The sequence below is a fragment of the Anabas testudineus genome, chromosome 17 (genome assembly GCF_900324465.2).
Source record: "Anabas testudineus chromosome 17, fAnaTes1.2, whole genome shotgun sequence".
Lineage (NCBI taxonomy): Eukaryota > Metazoa > Chordata > Actinopteri > Anabantiformes > Anabantidae > Anabas > Anabas testudineus.
Genome location: NC_046626.1, coordinates 8,152,163 through 8,170,478, shown reverse-complemented (window position 1 = coordinate 8,170,478; position 18,316 = coordinate 8,152,163). Strand labels below are relative to the sequence as shown.

The 18,316-nt window shown below is 38.6% G+C and overlaps 1 protein-coding gene across 4 annotated transcripts in view; it reads left to right on the top strand.

The window, feature by feature from the left end:
• The first annotated feature begins 4,757 nt into the window (after nucleotides 1-4,757).
• The window catches only part of st3gal3b (ST3 beta-galactoside alpha-2,3-sialyltransferase 3b), a 38,464-nt gene continuing 24,905 nt past the window's right edge, over nucleotides 4,758-18,316 (top strand). The window contains exons 1-4 of one of the 4 annotated variants that reach the window (XM_026375032.2): nucleotides 4,758-4,889; nucleotides 11,093-11,240; nucleotides 15,803-15,871; nucleotides 17,676-17,718. In XM_026375032.2, the coding sequence (XP_026230817.1) occupies nucleotides 11,132-11,240; nucleotides 15,803-15,871; nucleotides 17,676-17,718 (221 nt within the window). In that variant the 5' untranslated portion in view covers nucleotides 4,758-4,889; nucleotides 11,093-11,131. Of the gene's footprint in view, nucleotides 4,890-8,421; nucleotides 8,826-10,740; nucleotides 10,818-11,092; nucleotides 11,241-15,802; nucleotides 15,872-17,675; nucleotides 17,719-18,316 lie in introns of those variants that run through there. The other 3 variants (XM_026375031.1, XM_026375033.1, XM_026375034.1) reach the window with 3 other exon arrangements.

The window sequence follows — 18,316 nt, the reverse complement described above, 5'->3', positions numbered from 1 at the left end:
TCACTGACAACATTAAAATGCTTTCATTGCAGTTATTTCTCTTCTGCAGTTTCAAGCCTCCGTGGTATGGTTACTTGTTGATACGTGTCTTTGATGCGTCTCAGTCTTGCGTCATTATACCAGGTCTGGTTAGCAAATTTATCACATATTATTCATGAAAAACTTTTTCCGTATTTGTAGATGAAGGTTAAAATGTGTTGTTTCTTCATATTTCCATATAAGGTTTTCTCCCTCAGGGAAATTAACTACCTAAATATAAGGGCTTCTGCATCTTTGATGTGTGTTATAGAACCTAATTAAATATATAATTATGACAAGTCAATATTATGCTGTAGTGCAGTACTTTATCATATTCACTTGTAATGATAGCAGAATGGAAGTTCAAAATTATCTTATCATGAACATCAATGTCTCTATCAGTTTCATAACATTCATGGTTCCCAGAAGATGAATCATTCTGACTGTTGAGATCCCCTGACTTTTCCTCTACATCACTATCATCAGGTCTCATATTTAATTTGTCCTTTGTAACTAAAAATAATTATCACACTTTGCATTTTCTGGTAACATCTGAAGCTTAGCATTCTAAGGTTAACATTTAGCTCACAATTCCTAAGGGATGGCCTTCAGATTAATGCCATCAAATGAATCTAATAGAAATGGCATCAGATCAAAGGCCCTTCGCAGACAGGTGGCAGGGAAGCATTAACGTATGTGTTGTAAGAGAGGTGGAGGGATAGCTGCCACATTCGCAAACAAGCGATACATAAATTCACAAAGACTGTGAACCACCTGCAGCAGATGTCTTTTCCGAGCATCAGTGCTGGCTCTGCTGTACAACAGCTGAGAGATGGGAGATGGTGCCAGATCAAGCTGCTTTGTTCACACTCGCCTCCTGAGCCTCTGCCAGGTGTTGGTAAATCAGTGATGAGGTGTAAAAAGCTGTAAATGCTTTAAAGAAAACCCTGAAAAAAAAAAAGAAGAATGTTTATATCTGGTACAAATAATACATGTTTTTAGAAATGATATTTAATGATGCAATGCAATGATCTGTCAAAGATTTACGTCAGTAAATGATTTTAGTTAAAGTGTTGCTGCCTAGTTAACATTCACTGCTCCACTTTACTGATTACATGCCTCTGAAAACAGGCATCTCTTTAGTTTAGAGAGTGTAGTAGCATTTTCATTTGCAATACAAGAATTGAATCCATGACTGAATGCTAAAATATTTAATTAGCTGCTTTGGTTTGCGTTGCTGTGCTGTTATTTTTTGCCACCAGTTCTCAGTGAGGACGTGGGAGCTACAATTAAATGAAAGAGCCACTGTACGGTGAAGTATTATTCTAATCGGTTGTGCTGAAGTGGATCATTACAAAGAACAAAGTGACTTTTATGTGGGGTAATGGATGGGGCATTATATGACTCAACACACCACGGTCATGTGAATTCCTCTTAGAGTTGCGCCGAAAACAGGAGGCAGCTCGGCTCTATCAAGTACAGTGGTATCAGGACCCTTTCTGTGCTACACTTGCAATGAATCTAATCGATTTTGTGTAATAAAAACAGTAGCCAGGTTTATTTATTTACTTATTTAACCAGGTAGATCCAACTTTAGTTGGAAACTTTTTCAAGGTCCTGGCTGAAATGGCAGCTTAAATCTTCAGTTAATCCAAAATGAATCATAGGCACACAGTCTATGAGTCTTTTGTTTTATTAAGCTGTGAATTAAATAGTAGGGGTGGGACAAGTTGGGAGTGGGAGGGCAGCTCGGGGGCAAACTCTTACATAGTTCGGGCAGCTGTCCCCTTTTAGAAACATGAATTAATTCATTCTAATGTTGCTTTTTATCTGCTGGATTTGCAGCTAGGGTACGATTAGGATAACAAGTTTCCCATATCACCTAAAAAGCTGATAATGTATTAGTGTTTTCACTGCCCCACAGTGACCCAAAAAAAAGTAAAAAGCAATGAATGCATTTACTAAAATTGCTGCAAAAACAAGTTCAATCATGTAAAGAGAACACAAACAAGCACGACTCACACCCAGGGTCTTAATCTTAACAGGTCTCCATAAATACGTTGATAGCGTTTCTCACCCCTCGTCTGTGGCCCAGTAGCTGTGGCTCCCTTCAGGTCTTTCAGTCGGTTCTACGCCTGCCTTAGGCCAGTCACGTGATCATCATGGGACACAGCTTGGGTTGCTTTGTGCTACTGATGCCTGATTTTCAGACATTGGTGTCAACAAATACTTTACAGGCCTTGTTTCTTAACAGAGTGACATATTGTGCAGTCGCCAACCTATGTCTGTGATATGCAAGTTCACTTAGAGTTTACAGTATTTAAATGTCTGTGACAATTCTGCTGTAGTGTTGCAGTTTTATCAGTTTTATCTCTTAACAAAGACAGTGTACAGTGGGAAGGTGCTAACTGCTAACTGATCTTTATATGTGATGTGTTTCCACAAACTGCAAAGTGTAAGGCATGGACTAAAAATAGCATCTCTACACCCTGAAACCCCTTCATGACCTACAATAACATTTTCCTGTCTACATCTTACATTCAGTTTGAATTTGAACTCACTTCCTTTTTATTTGTGTAGCTCCAAATCACAAAAGAAGTCATCTCAAGGCACTTTACTGTGTTTAAGGTTTGAGACCTTACAAAATATAACTGTGTACAGAATCATATAGACAACCCAACAACCCCACTTGAGCAAGCATCAGTGCAGAGGAAAAACTTCCTTTGGGGAAGAAACCACTTTGGGGAAGAACCATGCTCACGATGTCACATGCTGTATATGAGTTGTGAGCACTATTGACAGATTTATAAAACACATCCTCATCACAGCTCTCAGAAAAACACATCACAGTGAATGATGTCATTTCCAAGCGCCACTGTGAATATTGTTGATCAAAGGCTTGAGCTGTTGGTTGTCAGAAATCAAAAATGGGACTTCCTTTGTAAATGCTCGCAGTGGAAAGTCACATTTGAAGCAACCTCAGAGAATAAATGCATCACTCAGTTCCACTCTGCCTTTCTTGACTGGTAATGGTTGCTTTATGTAAGGCCCACATTACATTAACCCTGCACAAATAGGAGGTTCTGAAGAAACATCAACAAAGCAAATTACCTCAAAGCTTAGCAAAAAGAATAAATATTTTACATATAAGCGAATCATACTGCCATGACAACTATGATACCAAAATATATAAAGTTCTCACTGAAATTAGCTTTAACCACTTATCAACTGTTGACTCGCAACAATCACAGATGTTCTACTTCCACTTACATGCAATTTCCCTTGTACACAACGAAACAGCTTAGCATTTCTGCAAAATTTCTGCAAGCGTGTGTGTGTGTGTGCATGTGTGTGTGTGCGTGTGCATGTGTGTGTGCTCGCAGTTACATGAGGATCAGAGACAGAAAGTCTCACAGAGTGGAGGTGACAGAAAGTCTACGTGTCAGGGTGTAAAAATGGTAAATAGATTATGATAAATGGACTGTCACATCAAGAGGACACTGGGTGATGACTTGTGCAAAAACTTGAGAAACGAATGAACTTATGCATCCTGTTTCTGGGAAGTGACTGAGTTATATAATATGAATCAAACAAACATTGTTTTTATTTTCTACACAAACGATATGCACTCTGCTGCTACCGATCTGTACAGCACTATATTTGTTTCTTTTTTATGAGACTTCCTGTTGTTGCCTCCTGATTAATCAGCAGACCACAGCAATCCAAGCCTTTATGTTTCCCCATGGTTCTACTTAGTCCCTGCTTTATCACATGAGGGGTCTAGCCCTTGTGTCTGCAGGCATATAATCTTCTCCTGCTCCAGAGCCACCAGTTCTGGTTTACATGGTTGGAAATATATTATATATTACTGATGTTACCGCAAATAAAATGCTAAAAGTACCTTCATTTCCTATGGTTGGACTTTTGCATTTACATTTGTACATGTCATAGTAATTAACTGCTTTTGCTGCAACTTTCATTCTGGGGACTGGGGTGAGAGACATCCTGTATGATTCTAGGGACCTTGCAGGTGCAATATGTTTGTTTCCTGGATTTGTTTTTTTTGGAAGGGAAATAGTTGCCTATAATCCTGCAGAATCCTGACATGCACAAAGGAGACTTATTAAGTTCCAGGATGATGAGGTGTTGACTTGAACCATGTGCTTGGGGCAGAAAGAATCTGAAGTCTGCAAGGACATTCGCACAGTTTTGATGAACCAAGATACTGTCTCATGTAAAACTTGTCCTCCACCTGCCTGCCTGCAATCTTAATGCATGTAAAAATACATATATAGTGCAACTAAGGTTCAATTAAGTTTCCAGTTTTTTTCTGTTCTTCAAACGTGCCAGTAATTGTACAAAATCCCATAGAATGCCTTTCACAACATAAGCTGGTTTTAAAAAGCTTTCATGCTTGCTAACATCTGTTACAAAGGTCATGCTTCGTTTTATCTCTTTTTTCAGGGCTACATCCAATCCTCAGACACGTTGCAAAAATAATACCGGGTAGTGCATTTTTTTACTTGTGTGATGTGTCCAAATAGTCGGCCAAACTTTCAGGGTGTAACAGGCTGTTTGCCAGTGGCTGACAAATGTGACAAATGACGACACAGCAGTGTTATACTCCTCATGTTAAGTTAAAATTATCTATGACACCGTTCCGCTATTCAAATGATCCCTGTTATTGGTTAACCAATGTTTACAGAGAGCACAAAAAGGACAATGACAGAATCTAAATGTGTCTTCAGTGCTGTTCTCTGTCTTTTGGCCACAGTGCTCTGCTGTTTGAAGGCGTTTGATCATCGCGTTATGCAACAGCACTTATATTACTGATACTCTGGATTAAAGACCTGACCATCACAGCTGAAAAGGTAATGTTCGTATCTACTTCATATGGAAGAGCATAAACCAAAATGACGTGTTTCCTCAAGTCCAGACAATTTAAACAAAATGTTTTAAATGCTTTGAATTTAAATGCAAAAAGAAAAATTTAAAAGCTAAAAGCCACATCCTCAACTGATGATATATTATCATAATGTAATAGCTGAAAGGTGAGATAATATTAAAAGCTAAAATAATGCACGTTATATCATCCAAAAATAGAAGAAAGAATTTGTCCAGCAGAGAGACATCATGTTTGTTTCCCTGTTTGCGTGGGAATGTTTTTTCAAATAATCTGTCTCCTAAGATATAGTATCAGCACCAGCATAGATAGAGGCTTGAAACAAAAACAGGAATTCTTTGTGGGCCAAGGATGAATACACAACCTTGGCCTAGTGGGACATAAAAAACTCTCTGGTGCACTCCAGGAAGATACAAAATGAATTGCTGTACAATCTATAAGACAGCTATTTATATTCTACCATTTACCTCTAGTAATTTAGTATTACTTTAGTATTTTTCAGTATTAGTAGTTAATATTTTATGTAACTCTTTCCCAGAATGATAACCACCTCTTTAAAAGGTTCAACTATTCTATAAAGGATTACAAAAAGCATAGACAGACCCCCAAATTATTTACTTTCTCTGTTTATTCATTGCTGAATGACCCTTGCTTTTTCATATTTACTTTATTTAGAGACTTAAATAAGCACATTATGCGGTTTTGATGAAGTCATGCATGGTACAGATAAGTGGAGTATTTCAGTTGTAGAAAGCAGATAAGGTATCTGTTCTCTATGAGATAGAGAGACAGACAGAAAGGAAAGTATGTGAAAAAGATCACTGCCACATTCTGTCATTTCTAAGTGCTAAAATGTTTGACTGAAAAGGAGACTAACTTTGCACATCACATCATGAGCTCATCTATGACTGCGGTGTATTTAGCCCACAGAATGCAGGACACAGCTCGTATTTAGCAATTCAATTCAATTTTATTTTTATAGCTCCAAACCACAAAATAAGTTATCTCAAGGTACTTTACAGTGTTTAAGGTTTAAACCTTACAAAACATAACTGTATACATAATTATATAGAAAACCCCACTAGACAGCAGTGAAGAGGAAAACCCTCTTTTGCGCCTCCAGCACAACCAAACCCAGGGTGGGTGGGCATCTGCCTCGATCGGTTGTGATGAGTGGAAAGAGGACAGAGAAATTATAAAATGATGTTAAATGATTTACAGTATCCTGCAAAAGAAGTAAAAAGTAAGAACCGAGCTTGAGGGATTCATTACTTGGGATATTAGAGGTTAGAGGTTATAGTGTAGGCACAGACTTCAGCAAGCAATTCATATTTTCTGATGAGCATCTTATCTGATGTTGAGTTTTTAACAGCTGTTGTCTCCTAGTACTTATATTATCAATTAAATGTAAATTATCCATGGTTATTAAACCTGACTATATTGCTAGTTCCATCACTAACTTATATGTTGTAGCTTTATGCTCCTGGAATGGCCCTAAGTGAGACCTTGTGCACAGTGAAAACTGTCTCACTACACTACAAGAAGATGAAATTTTAATTTAATGGACCTGGTGGTCTTCTACAATTCTACTATTCAAGTTAGCTGAAGGACATTTTTTTAAGATATGATATATTTATGTTATCAAGATATATCACTCAAGACTATTTTTCTGGTACATATTCTCTTACAAGTTGAGAGTAATGAGGGCAGTGGGTCTTGATGAAGTATAAACAAGAAAACCACAATTGTAAAATGACTAAGTCGCAAGGATCAAATAAATACATGTGTTGCTTCGTCTTGACAACCAACTTTACTCTTGACATTCAGCATGTACCATGAAACATATAAAATAAACAGAGCTTTTCCCTGCAGGAACACAGCTGCTTGCTGGCAGACAAACAAATAACACTACCCTTCCCAGACATGGTTAGAGAATGGAAAAAGTTTGCTCCTTGCATTGTTTTCTCAGACCACTGACCCTTCCCTCTTGTAAGTGTGATGTAAATTAATGAGCCAAAGGCCATGAAGTGCTGCCAACTCACCCACGTCAGCTCTGAAAAAGCCTATGATCCCGGGACACTTTAGTAATGCTAAGTATGTATGTGTTGCTTGTACATATGTATACCACTCTCCTGGTTTCTGCTAATCTCTTGACCCCAGATGGAGAACAGTAGGTGAGCAGATTGTATTTCCTGCTTGATTCAATATTAATAGATTGGTTTGCTACTCTGCCTTGGTCTTTGCAGGGAAAAAACAGAAGACTGTCCTTTCACCCGCCCACCCTCTCCTACCTTGGCTCTCAGTCCAACAATTGCTTATATATATGCTCAGATATGAGGCCCTTGAGAATGTCAGGGCACAAATAAAACACAGGTTGTTAGAGAAAAACTGAATTAACAGAGTAAACCGAGCAGGTGTAATGGACAGGACTTTGGACTTGCTGCTGTGTGGGCAGTCACTGAACCCCAACGTTCCCCCAGTGGGTCAAGCCAACTGGCAGCTCTGCCATTAATATGTGTGTGTGTGTGTGTGAATGGGTGAGAAGCAGTGTAAAATGCTTTGACTACCGATAAGGTAGATAAGCTCTAAATAAGTGCAGATCGTTGACCAATTATAGTATTATGCATTAATCTGATGTACGCAACCACATGATAGGATAAAAGCCTAGCTGGGATTGAGGATGACACACAAGATCTCCAGGGCTCTAGTTAATTAAGCACCTTAGTGCTTAAATCATTACAAACCTGTATTGCTTTAGGACAATAAACATCAATTAACAATACAAACATTAACAACATTAATACTATTAAACAACCAAACCTGAATGAGGGTGACTGTAGACGTTTTCCCAAGAGTGGGACTTTAAAGCTTGAATGTCTTGTGCAGTAATTGCTGCAAATGATTAACTACAATGTTTAGTGCCCTTTCAAAATATTGGCAGTGTGCATTTCCTTGTTCTGCATTACGATGACATTAAGAGTATGGGGACATGTCAGTAAATGGTTGTGGTTTAATGATAGTGTAGGTATTTATGTTTTAAAATCAGAAGAATATGGACAAAATGCACCAAGCCCCAGAGCTTGTTGACAAGGGACATTGTGCTACATCAATATGACAACTGAGATTTATGTACAGAGCAAATATATTTCAATTTGTCTGACAGTGTAATCAACAGGCTTTATTGTGGTTTATTGTTGTGAACACAACCCAGATTTACCTAATGTATGTCTGGATTAAAGACAGACAGCAAGTTTCCACCATGGCTGTTTTCTTTCAACTAAAAACTAAGAATACTTGCAGAGCATTAACTTAAGATGGGACAGACATCTTCAATTCAGTTTAGTCACAAAACTCCTGATCAAGCACAATTCATGTTAGTGGGATGTTGTCCAACAAGCTGCATTAATGGATGTAACCTTCACAAACCCTGCTGAACAGGGCCTGTCACCGATGGATGGGGATTTCTGTGCTGGGGGGCTATAAATACAGCAACAAACCCCGGCTGGGTTACACATGTCACCACGTGAAGCATCGGACGTGTAGCCTCAGTCTGCTTCAACAGGAGGGTGCAATGGAAGTCAAGAAGGAGCCTCATGTGACTGTCAGTACACACAGTTTAGTGAACCACTGAGCTGCTGCTGCTGCTGCTGCTGATGATGATGATGATGATGATGGAAGGAGTGAATTTCCCCTCTGCCAGTCTTGACGAGAAGCGGAGCTGGTGAGACAGGAGGGGGACCCTTCGTAGAGACCGGCCGCTGTTTCTGCTTTCACAGTCGGGGTACTAACACGGATTTTACCAGCATGGCTTGGAGAAGACGAAGAGCACGGCCGCTTTGTCGACCAATATATGACTTAAACTAAGGCTCGTGTTGTTTCTTCAAGACACAGAGAAGGAGAAAAGGTAACGTCAAAAACTATCTCAATGAGACATTTGCTACGCCGTGTTCAACTCGGCAGTGATGGTGGTGGTGGAGGAGGAGGAGGTTCGTTTCTGGAGAGCCGGTGGTCCACGGTTCTCCTAACAGACCCCGGAGCGCCTCGGTGTTGTTGTCCACACACTTGTACGGTCACTAGTGTGTTATTTACCGATTGTACTGTGTTTTCAGCTGCATATTGGGCTGGATGCTGAACCAAACCCATGTCTGTCCACACAGTTTCTTCACCAGTGCGCTACAGGCCCGCTGTGCCAACGTAGCGCTCCTAGCCTAGCGACGGGCTAACCTAAGCTAGCGGCGGTGAACAGTTAGGTAGCTGTTGGACATTTTCTGCCTGTTGTACAAGCTTTACTTCAAAAAACGACAACTGTGTTAACTGACGCAGGTTCCTGTTGTCAATCTACAATGTTAACAGTCTTTAAAAGCACCTAAACCCCCCCTCATGTTATATTTGAAGTAGCCGCTGTATGTTGGGCTGTAAACTTCAGCTTCACTAATCTCTCCAGTGTTCAGGTGAAAGTTAAGACATAACCTTTAACATGGCCTGAAACACAACACTTTTGAGGCCATGCATAAGAAATGAATAAAGATGTGATATACAGTGGAAACCCCGACACAGAGTCGTGGTTATTTGGAGCAGTACCGTGATACCACGGAGTCTGGTAATACTAGATCTATATATGGAGCAAATACCCTAAACTGTGGCAGCACAGTATCCTGTGTCTGTTTTCCATGTCTATAATAATAATTATTATTATTATCATTATTTTCCGAGCATAGTCAATAATAGGGATCGATCTAAACCCTGACTGATTTGTATTTTTTTAGCACATCACCATTAACTATGAATGTCTTGGTTAATAAGTTGCATTTAATATTAGACAAGGTATAGAGTTGAGTATTACTCAACAAGTTGCATTTTAACTGAGGGTTAAGCATCTGTTGCATCAAAACGGGTTATGAATCGCTCTGAGGTGCTTTTTTTTTTTTTTTTTTAAATGCATGGATTAGGTAGCACAGTCTCATCTAAGCTCAACCTTCAGACGCCTCCCTGTGCCAAAGCTTTATAGTTCCTTGTTTGTACTTGCCTCCAGCATTTCAAAGAATGCACGAAAGATGCCTCAGATGGACTTAACTTGATATTTAGACATGGTCTGGCCAAAAAAAGTCACCACCTGGATTTCACTGAGCAGAGCCTTCCACTGGATAGTTACTGCAGTAATTAATATGTTTCATCCAGCAACACTTGAGGTCAGGAGACTACCTGAATGGACTGAATGACTAGGCTCCTCCATTAGTGGATTGTTTTCTTCCTTGATGACACAGGATGACAATGCCATAATCAATTGTGTGGTTCAGGGCGCAGGAGGCACAATCTTCACCCTTGAAGACCCCACCACTGAGAATATGTGCTGGAAAAGACTATTGGTCTGGTCCCTTTACCAGTACAAGATCTTGTCGAGAAATTCATCTAACTCTGGACAGAAATGTATTTGGTGACATTGCATAAGCTCATTAAAATGATGCCACAGCGAACGCATCATCACAACAAAACAAATGGAGGTGGAAGAAATATTAGTGTGACCTTTGTTTGACCAGGCTGTATATGTTACCATTTTGGGGATAATTGTGCTGGTTTGCAGTGTATTAGACCAGGCCACACAGACACAGATGACCGATAGTCATGGTGATATCTGGATTTAACATGATTTGCTGTGAGTAGTTGTGTCATGAATAGACCAGATGCCATGTCACTGATATAAATATCTCCTGCAGGCGTCCAACAGTGAGGGTGTGGTTTCCTTTAAACTAGTCAGACTGTTACTGTTTAAGAAGAAGGGTGTTGTGACAAACACAACTGATAAGTGTGCAGCCGTCACCATGTGAACACCCGTGTCCTGTCTACTGCATTGCCGAAACAAAGCATTGACAATGCAGAAGTTGAAGTCTGACGAATGGTATATATTTATAAAACTACCGATCATCCCACATGTTTCATCTATATGTGGGATGTATCTAAAAACTTACATTTACTCAAGTTTACACACCTGCTTTAAACCTTTTAGCTCCTGCCTGTCTTTTTCCTGGGCGTGTTCACTTTTGCTCTCACTATGTGGATTGTTGCTTAGCTTTGTTGACTTGTTAGTTTGGTCAGTTTTGTGTTCTCGCTGCTGACAGATGAATATATGTGTTACTATGTGTAAACATCCTCTTCCCCCCTTGTAATTTTTAGGTGATGACTTGGATGGTGCCATGTGAATGACTTAGGATCATGAAACCCACACACAAGCTGATCTTCATCCTGTGTATGGTGCTGGTCCTGGCCTCTATCATCTACTCCTGCAAGAAGCTACATTTCCACATATGGGTCCAGAAGACTCGTAAGTGACATCAAACTGTGTAACATTTATTCATCACCCTATCATCCATCTGACATAACCCATAGTCCCTTTAAAACCTTGCACAGTTTGTGTTTTTACTGTCTGCCTCTTTATGTTGTATTTTTTGTAGTCTCTATGTTGAGTAGTTGGTATGTCAAGCTATGTGTTTGTGTTGCAAAAGCTAGATGTGTCTGGTAATAAATTAGTTTTTCAGTCACTTCACCAGAGCACCGGATGTTGTAGAGCAACAGAATAATCAGATTTTCTTTGTTCATGCACAATTAGTTGCTCCATCTCTGCTACTTACACTCAGTGGATGCACCTGCTATACAGTTTAGGTTTAACTAATTAGGCCCCTTCAAAGCAAAGTTGTAACTTTTTCAGTGAAATCACCATAACCATAAAGTGTTTATACCTTAGTTTAGTTTAAATAGGAACGACAAAATCTCCAAAAGATTAAAGATATTTTACTGATTATCTGAAATGAAACAAGGAAGAAAAACTAAAATAACAAGGACACATTTTTTTTAGCCTTTAAAAAATAATAGTCAATAGCGTGACATTTCTGACTCACAATAGACAGCAACTCATGTGGTAGTTCCGGCACATGTCTCTAGGAATCTCAGCCAGTTCTTTGTTGGGAAATTATTCCAGGTGTGGTTTTTGAGCATGGACATTAACCTTGAGTTTCCGCCACATTTTCTCAATTGGATTGACATCTGGGCTCCGAGAGGGCCACGCCACAGCCTTGATTTAGATTTTTGTCTCATTGTGCTTTCATGTTTGGAAATAAAGGTATAGCCTCCCTCCTTAGGATGAACATCCAATATCTTTTTTCTAAGTTCCAGACTGACTACTTTATTTTTTGCCCTGATGAATTTACCAATTTGCAGTCTAGTGTTCAAGGGTTACTATTACTGTTAATTGGAGACTCTTTGGTAAAGTTCAATGCTGATTAATTGCTCAGGAAAGGTTAAGGGTTTTGTTTGATTTTACAAAGGAGGCTAATAATAAAAAAATAAATAAAATGACTAAAAATAAATAATAAAGCTTTTTCTGTCACAGTCTCAAACTGCCTGATTACAATCCTCTACTGGATCATCAACTTTGGTAAACGCACAGAGCTGAAAAGTGTAGTTTTGCAATACCTTATAATCACCTGGTTGTATAATACCAATAAAGCATGTCCTCCACTTTCCCTTTAAAAATACTTCTGGTATATTTGAATGTTGGTTATGGGGGAAGATTTATTTATTAAAGTAGTGATGAGGGACTTCTTTAGATAACATGTAATCAGAGGCAACCTATACAAATGATAACTTAAAAAAAAACAAAAAACTTTGTGGTTCCCCTGACACAGCTGTGTAAACTCCAGCAGAGGGGGCTATAAGACATCTTAAATCTTTTTAAACTCCTTGCCTTTGCCTCCTACTTAGTTTATTTTCTGGGAAAATATGGCACAAAAAACACAAGGTTTTAAATCGGAGCGAGAGCCAGTTGCAAAGACAACATGCTGTCTGTGAAAAGTAGGGAGTAATGTTTATCTACTGCGTCCTTGATATCTTCATGTTGGTTGTGACATAAGTTTTGGAGCTGCCTCTTTGAACCAAACATGTGGTCAGGTGCCACACTGATCCAGGCGCTCAGTTTTCATCACCAGTCATCATTTGCTGTCTCTGCTCTTACTGTTGTAATCAGGAAATACTTGTTTTCTTGGGGATGTCCGGATATGTACACATTCTTTACATGTTCATGCCACTGAAATAAGCAATACTCTGCAATTCACTTAAATATGAATCTTTTGAAAACTTGTGAGAAAACTTGGAATGCTCTTCATCCTTAGTATTATTACTTTCAGGAGAAAATGAGTAAGGAGGGCTTCAGATGTCTCAATGTGCCATGTGCAAGTAATGTAAGTCTTAACAACACTGTTTTATATTTGAACATGGTGCTCTAAGAGACCTGTGTGAAGCCCAATAATAGTTAGAACTTGTTCTGTGTGGTTATCTGTTACCTTGTTAAATTTATGTGATAAGTCATTTGCTACTAATGTTTCCTTATTTCAGAGTCAAGTAGGTAATGTAGCTCAGTTGGTTGAGCACTCATTTTCAAACCTCAGGGTTAGTGGTTCGATTCCCAGTTCCTCCTAGTTATATGTTTAGGTGTCCTTGGATAAGACATTGAAACCCCATAGTAACGCCAACATGTACTGTTTGGCAGCTATCCAACAATTTCCCCAAGGGGACTCCTGTAGTATATCATCATTTTTATCTATACCTAATCTTTCATCAAGAAATGTGTTAGTAGGCTTTGCTTGAGTGTTTTTTTACTCAGTACAACCTTAACTCTTATAGTACTCTTTGCTATTTTAATAGCCACAAAGTACAATGCTATAATACCTTTACCGTTACCTTCATGCCAATGAAATTATGAAGATTAACAGTTATTTTATTAACTGTGTTTAACCCTCTGTTGTGTAGAAAGTCTAAATATTATTTTAGGGAGGATTATTTTTTTTCCCCTGCATGTGGTTCAACAGCAAAAAAGTGAGGAGCTTTTATATGTAGTGAGAAATATTGGCTTTCTGCAGTACTGTGATGCCAGATGTTTGGCTTTAAAGAGGGTCAATAAGGAAAGATGAACATGATGGATGGTCTCTCCTGCCCTCTGCCCTGGTCAGTTAAGCTATGCTGTCTTACTGAGAGGATCAAATCTGGATAATCTCCTTTCATCATTCTTGACTTCTAGTTCTAGAGATTGAATTATTGCCACATCCTGAAGGTTTGTGGGCTGTCCTGTTCTTTTTCTTTAGCCCCTGTTGTTGATTTTGTGTTAATTTTTGTGGGAGATTTGTTTTTCAATCATTGACATAGTGTTCATTTCCAGGCAGGTTTGTGTCATGGTTGTAAGTATTATGGCACAATATGGTCAACAGAATAGCTGTAACTGACACCAGTGGTCTGTTAACTGCCATTTCTATCTCTGGACATCTTTTCTGTGTACGTGCACTCTGAAACCACAAATACAGCTTGTACAGATATGATAAAGTAACATCTCACAGCCTGCTGTATCACCATGTTTAAACCAGGAAGAAGGCTGTTTTGTTTACAGCTGTACAAGTCATGCAGTGATGTGTGCTGCTTGCAATCAGCTCTCTCTGCAATGAATGGTTTTGAGCACCAATATGACATACTACAGTAGCATTGACTGGCAGTCATGTAGTGAGGCACATTTAAGTATCAAACTTGATTTCCTTGAGGAATAATTGTTTAGCATTTTAAGCTGTTGGAAAATGCAAGACATGTTGTGTTGTTTGATAACTGATAGGAAAAATGTCAGTGCAGTGAGTACAATAGATAGAATAGATGGAGAGCGTCTTTTTTAATGTAATCAGTTTTCATATGTAAATGGTTTATTCTCATATAACACATCTGTTCCACTAATGCAACACTTGTTTGAGACGTGTTTTACATTCACCTTTGTCAAAGGACTGTTGTGTTATGTGGTTGCCTAGATCATTTAAATCTCTAAGTTTAGAGCTTCCCAGCAGCATAGTCAGTTTCCTTTGCTGCTAGTGTCCGGAAAAGCATCTCAGGCTTTTTTTTATTTTTTTTTTTATTAACAACTACAGGGTGAAATAACAGGTGTTTCACCAGATAAGCTGCTAATATTTTTCTTCCTGTTTTCAGCAAGCTGTATCTTGTAACCCTGTTGATTTCATCTCTAAACTACTCTTCAAAAATAAAACACTGAAGTAGCTCATAAAAAATATGTCAATGGGATACATCTGGCTGTTTGCTTATAGTGATTCTCTTTGTATGTCTTTCAAAAGTAGATTTTTAAGAATGTTTTCATACTTTGCTCATAAATCTACAAAGAGATGTGATCTGCTACAACACAACCCCGTGTCATTTTCAATGTCTCATTAGCAGCAGGATGAGCTGCTGCCCAAGGAGTGTGCTCTAAATATTCTTGACCCCAGCTTGGTTTTCAACCTTAGGGATTGCCTTCTCCTGTCTCAGAGCTGTAGTGATATGCCTATACAGTTTCAGCTGGAACAGAATTTAATGTTTATTAATTGGCAAATTTGATCCTCCAGCAGCCCTTACGTGGAGTGGCTGTTGAATACTTAACTTGTACAGCAAGAATTTTTTTTTATCTGAGGAAGGCTTTGTTTGTCACTGTAAATTTATCTCAACCTTTAACAGTTTAGTACAACAAATATTAAAGATTTAAAGGGGCAGTAGAAAGCTATACATCACATTTTATACTACTTGCTGTATAGTTACTATCTAACAATAGTCACCAATAGTCCATTACTGAAACATTGGGCTTTTCTTTGTCTCTGTCTGCTTTGCCTTGTACTTGTACATTTGACAATAAAGTTGAGTCTAATTTTTAAATGGCTGCATCCGTTTTTGGGTGCATCCACTGTCTTACTGTGATTTTCTGGAGCTGCTGTTGGAAAAAGTTTTGGACTTGGTTAATATCTGGTTCAGTCACTTTCACAGTTCTACAGTAATGGTCTTATTTCAGTCTCTTAACCCCCCTTTTGTTTGCAGAGCATGATGCAGAAGAGACAGCTGTAGTCCTGACCCAGCCCAAAGGGGCTGAAGTGAACAGAATTACAGGTAGCGGTACTGAGACTCTGCCAATACAGTCGCAAGACAAAGTAAATGCACAGTTTGCAATTTTCTGGTTTTCTGGGTAAATTGATTGTGAAACGTGATCTGATCTTTAGCAAAGTTACATATATCAAAATAGGAAGAACTTGGTTGAGGTTGTTGCTGCCAAAGGTGGTTTAACCTGCTACTGTATTAAAACACTGTTGCAATAACAACCATAATGAGTTTTATCAGCTTAATCCGAAAACCAGGAAATTCCTAATGGTGCCATTACTTTTTCTTGTGACTGTACATATTGGGTGACTTTTGTAAAGCAGGTGATTTTTAAACTGGGCTATTGAGGGACTTTTTTTTTCCCCCGTTGAATATCTTTGCTAACTCAACCATGAAAGTTTCCATTTTACCACTTTCAACTACATAACATTGTTTTTATGTTTGTTTATTATCAAGATGTTTGTGTTCATTCAGTCATTCAGTCCTAATGGGTAACTCTCAGTATAAATCATAAAAACACAATGGCGTCTCTGGTTAATTTTCCACTTCATTGGGCTTTTCCCCTCTGAATAAATGTTAAGGTTTAGAATTTTAATTCAACCTGCTGGGATTAAAGCTTCTAATCTCTCCTCTTTTTGCTCTTCGTCTGGCTGTGGAATGTCTGACGTTTGCAATTGGCTTTATGTTCAAGTCCAGTGACAAAGTTGGCAAGCATTTTTAAAAAACATACAGGCATATTTGTCAAGCAGTTTTGTCACTGAGATGAAAGCAGCATGTATAAGTGTTTCAGACTAACATGAAATTGTTACAGTAATAAAATATCAATGTGGATACCCATGACAACTTGTTATGAGACAAGCATGTGCATTGAGTTCTACATGAAGCTGCAGTTTGACGCAACACTGCCCTCTGTTGTCACAATTCAAAATACTGCAAGACTGCAATGACCAACATTTGTGTTACTGGTAGGACCCTGCTGCTTTGATTTCTCCCACACAGGTGCTTTTGACTTGACCTCTGGCTGCTTTATGCTGCAATAGAAACATTAACATTTATGCTGCAGTAGAAACATGATGCGCGCATGCGCACACACTCACACCCATAGATATACCCACACTCATTCACCTTTTGTTATGGCAAAGTCCCTATTCTGCAGGGTTGTGCTTGGGTCCTTTCATAACCAGCTGTCACCCAATTTCCTTTTTTTTTTTTTATCTTTCTCAACCAGTTTCTCTGTGAAGACAAGAGCTGCAACTACAGGAGTACTACTGTCCTTTTGCTATTTTCAGCAAATGCATACATCAAGTCTAGTCCTCTGTCATGCTAATGCAATTATGATATTTTACAGACAGAGATTAATATATCAAGTTTTATAGGCCCATTAAGTATCATTATAAAATAAGACTGTAGTAGCTACCCTAATGAAATCATTGAAGATAATCTCAATATCTTTACATATTTACCGCCTAGTTTTCTTTGCTTTCTTTTTCTGTGTCTGCAATAGCGCTTCACCAGGCACCTATTGGCTGCCACTTTGGTTGTCCATAGGTGATCTCCTAACTTCTTTTCTAACATTATTTCAAACTTAACAGATTGCTATGGCTGACATCTTCCTTACCTTCTCTGTTTGTGACAAATTCTAATGCTTTTGCTTTTCCTTTTACATTTGCCTTTTTCCAGTTAAGCTGATAGTTGAAATTGCATAGATTGGATGACCAGTGCTTACCCCCAAATATGCCATTTTTTTTTATCTACTTATTTTGTATAAACGCGTGATAAGTTTATTTCCATGTCTGTTTTTGTCTGTCTTTTTCAGTGTATGATGAGCAGGGCTTCCTGCTGGAGCTGGACACAAAACTGTGAGTAAATCTCTCTTTTCTTTTCAATATAAGACATTTAGTAATTCTGTCAATATGTGTGGGACTCCTCTTGTTATATTTGGAACAGCTGAATTCCCAGGCAGACTTGGACTCCATTAGTTTAGTTCTGTTTTACGGTTTGTTTCACTGAATACTTATTTATACAGGGACTGGTTGATCAATGGGAAAACATGGAACTTCAAAATATAAACCTTCAGCCAATTAATCTTACTTGATTTCTTTTTTTAAATAAACACATAGCAAACCCTGTTTTCAAATGCACATATTTGATTGGTGGTCTGAGTAATGAATTTACAAATGAATGTGAACTGAAATATAGTTAGTATTTACCCGTTTGTTCCCAAGTGGCTGTTTGTCAGGGTGAGAACATGTTACTTTGAATCTCTATGCAGCTGTCTTTGTGTCAGCATGTATATTTACATGTGTAAATGTGTATTACCTGAATTAGTTTGGCGCTCTTCTTCTAAAATAGCACGATCAGGCCCTCATTCTAAGGCCTTGTTCAGACAGAGTCCATTGTAATCAGCCCCCTGTAAGACATGGGCCTCTCACCTTTCTTGCTGTTTATTTGAACTAG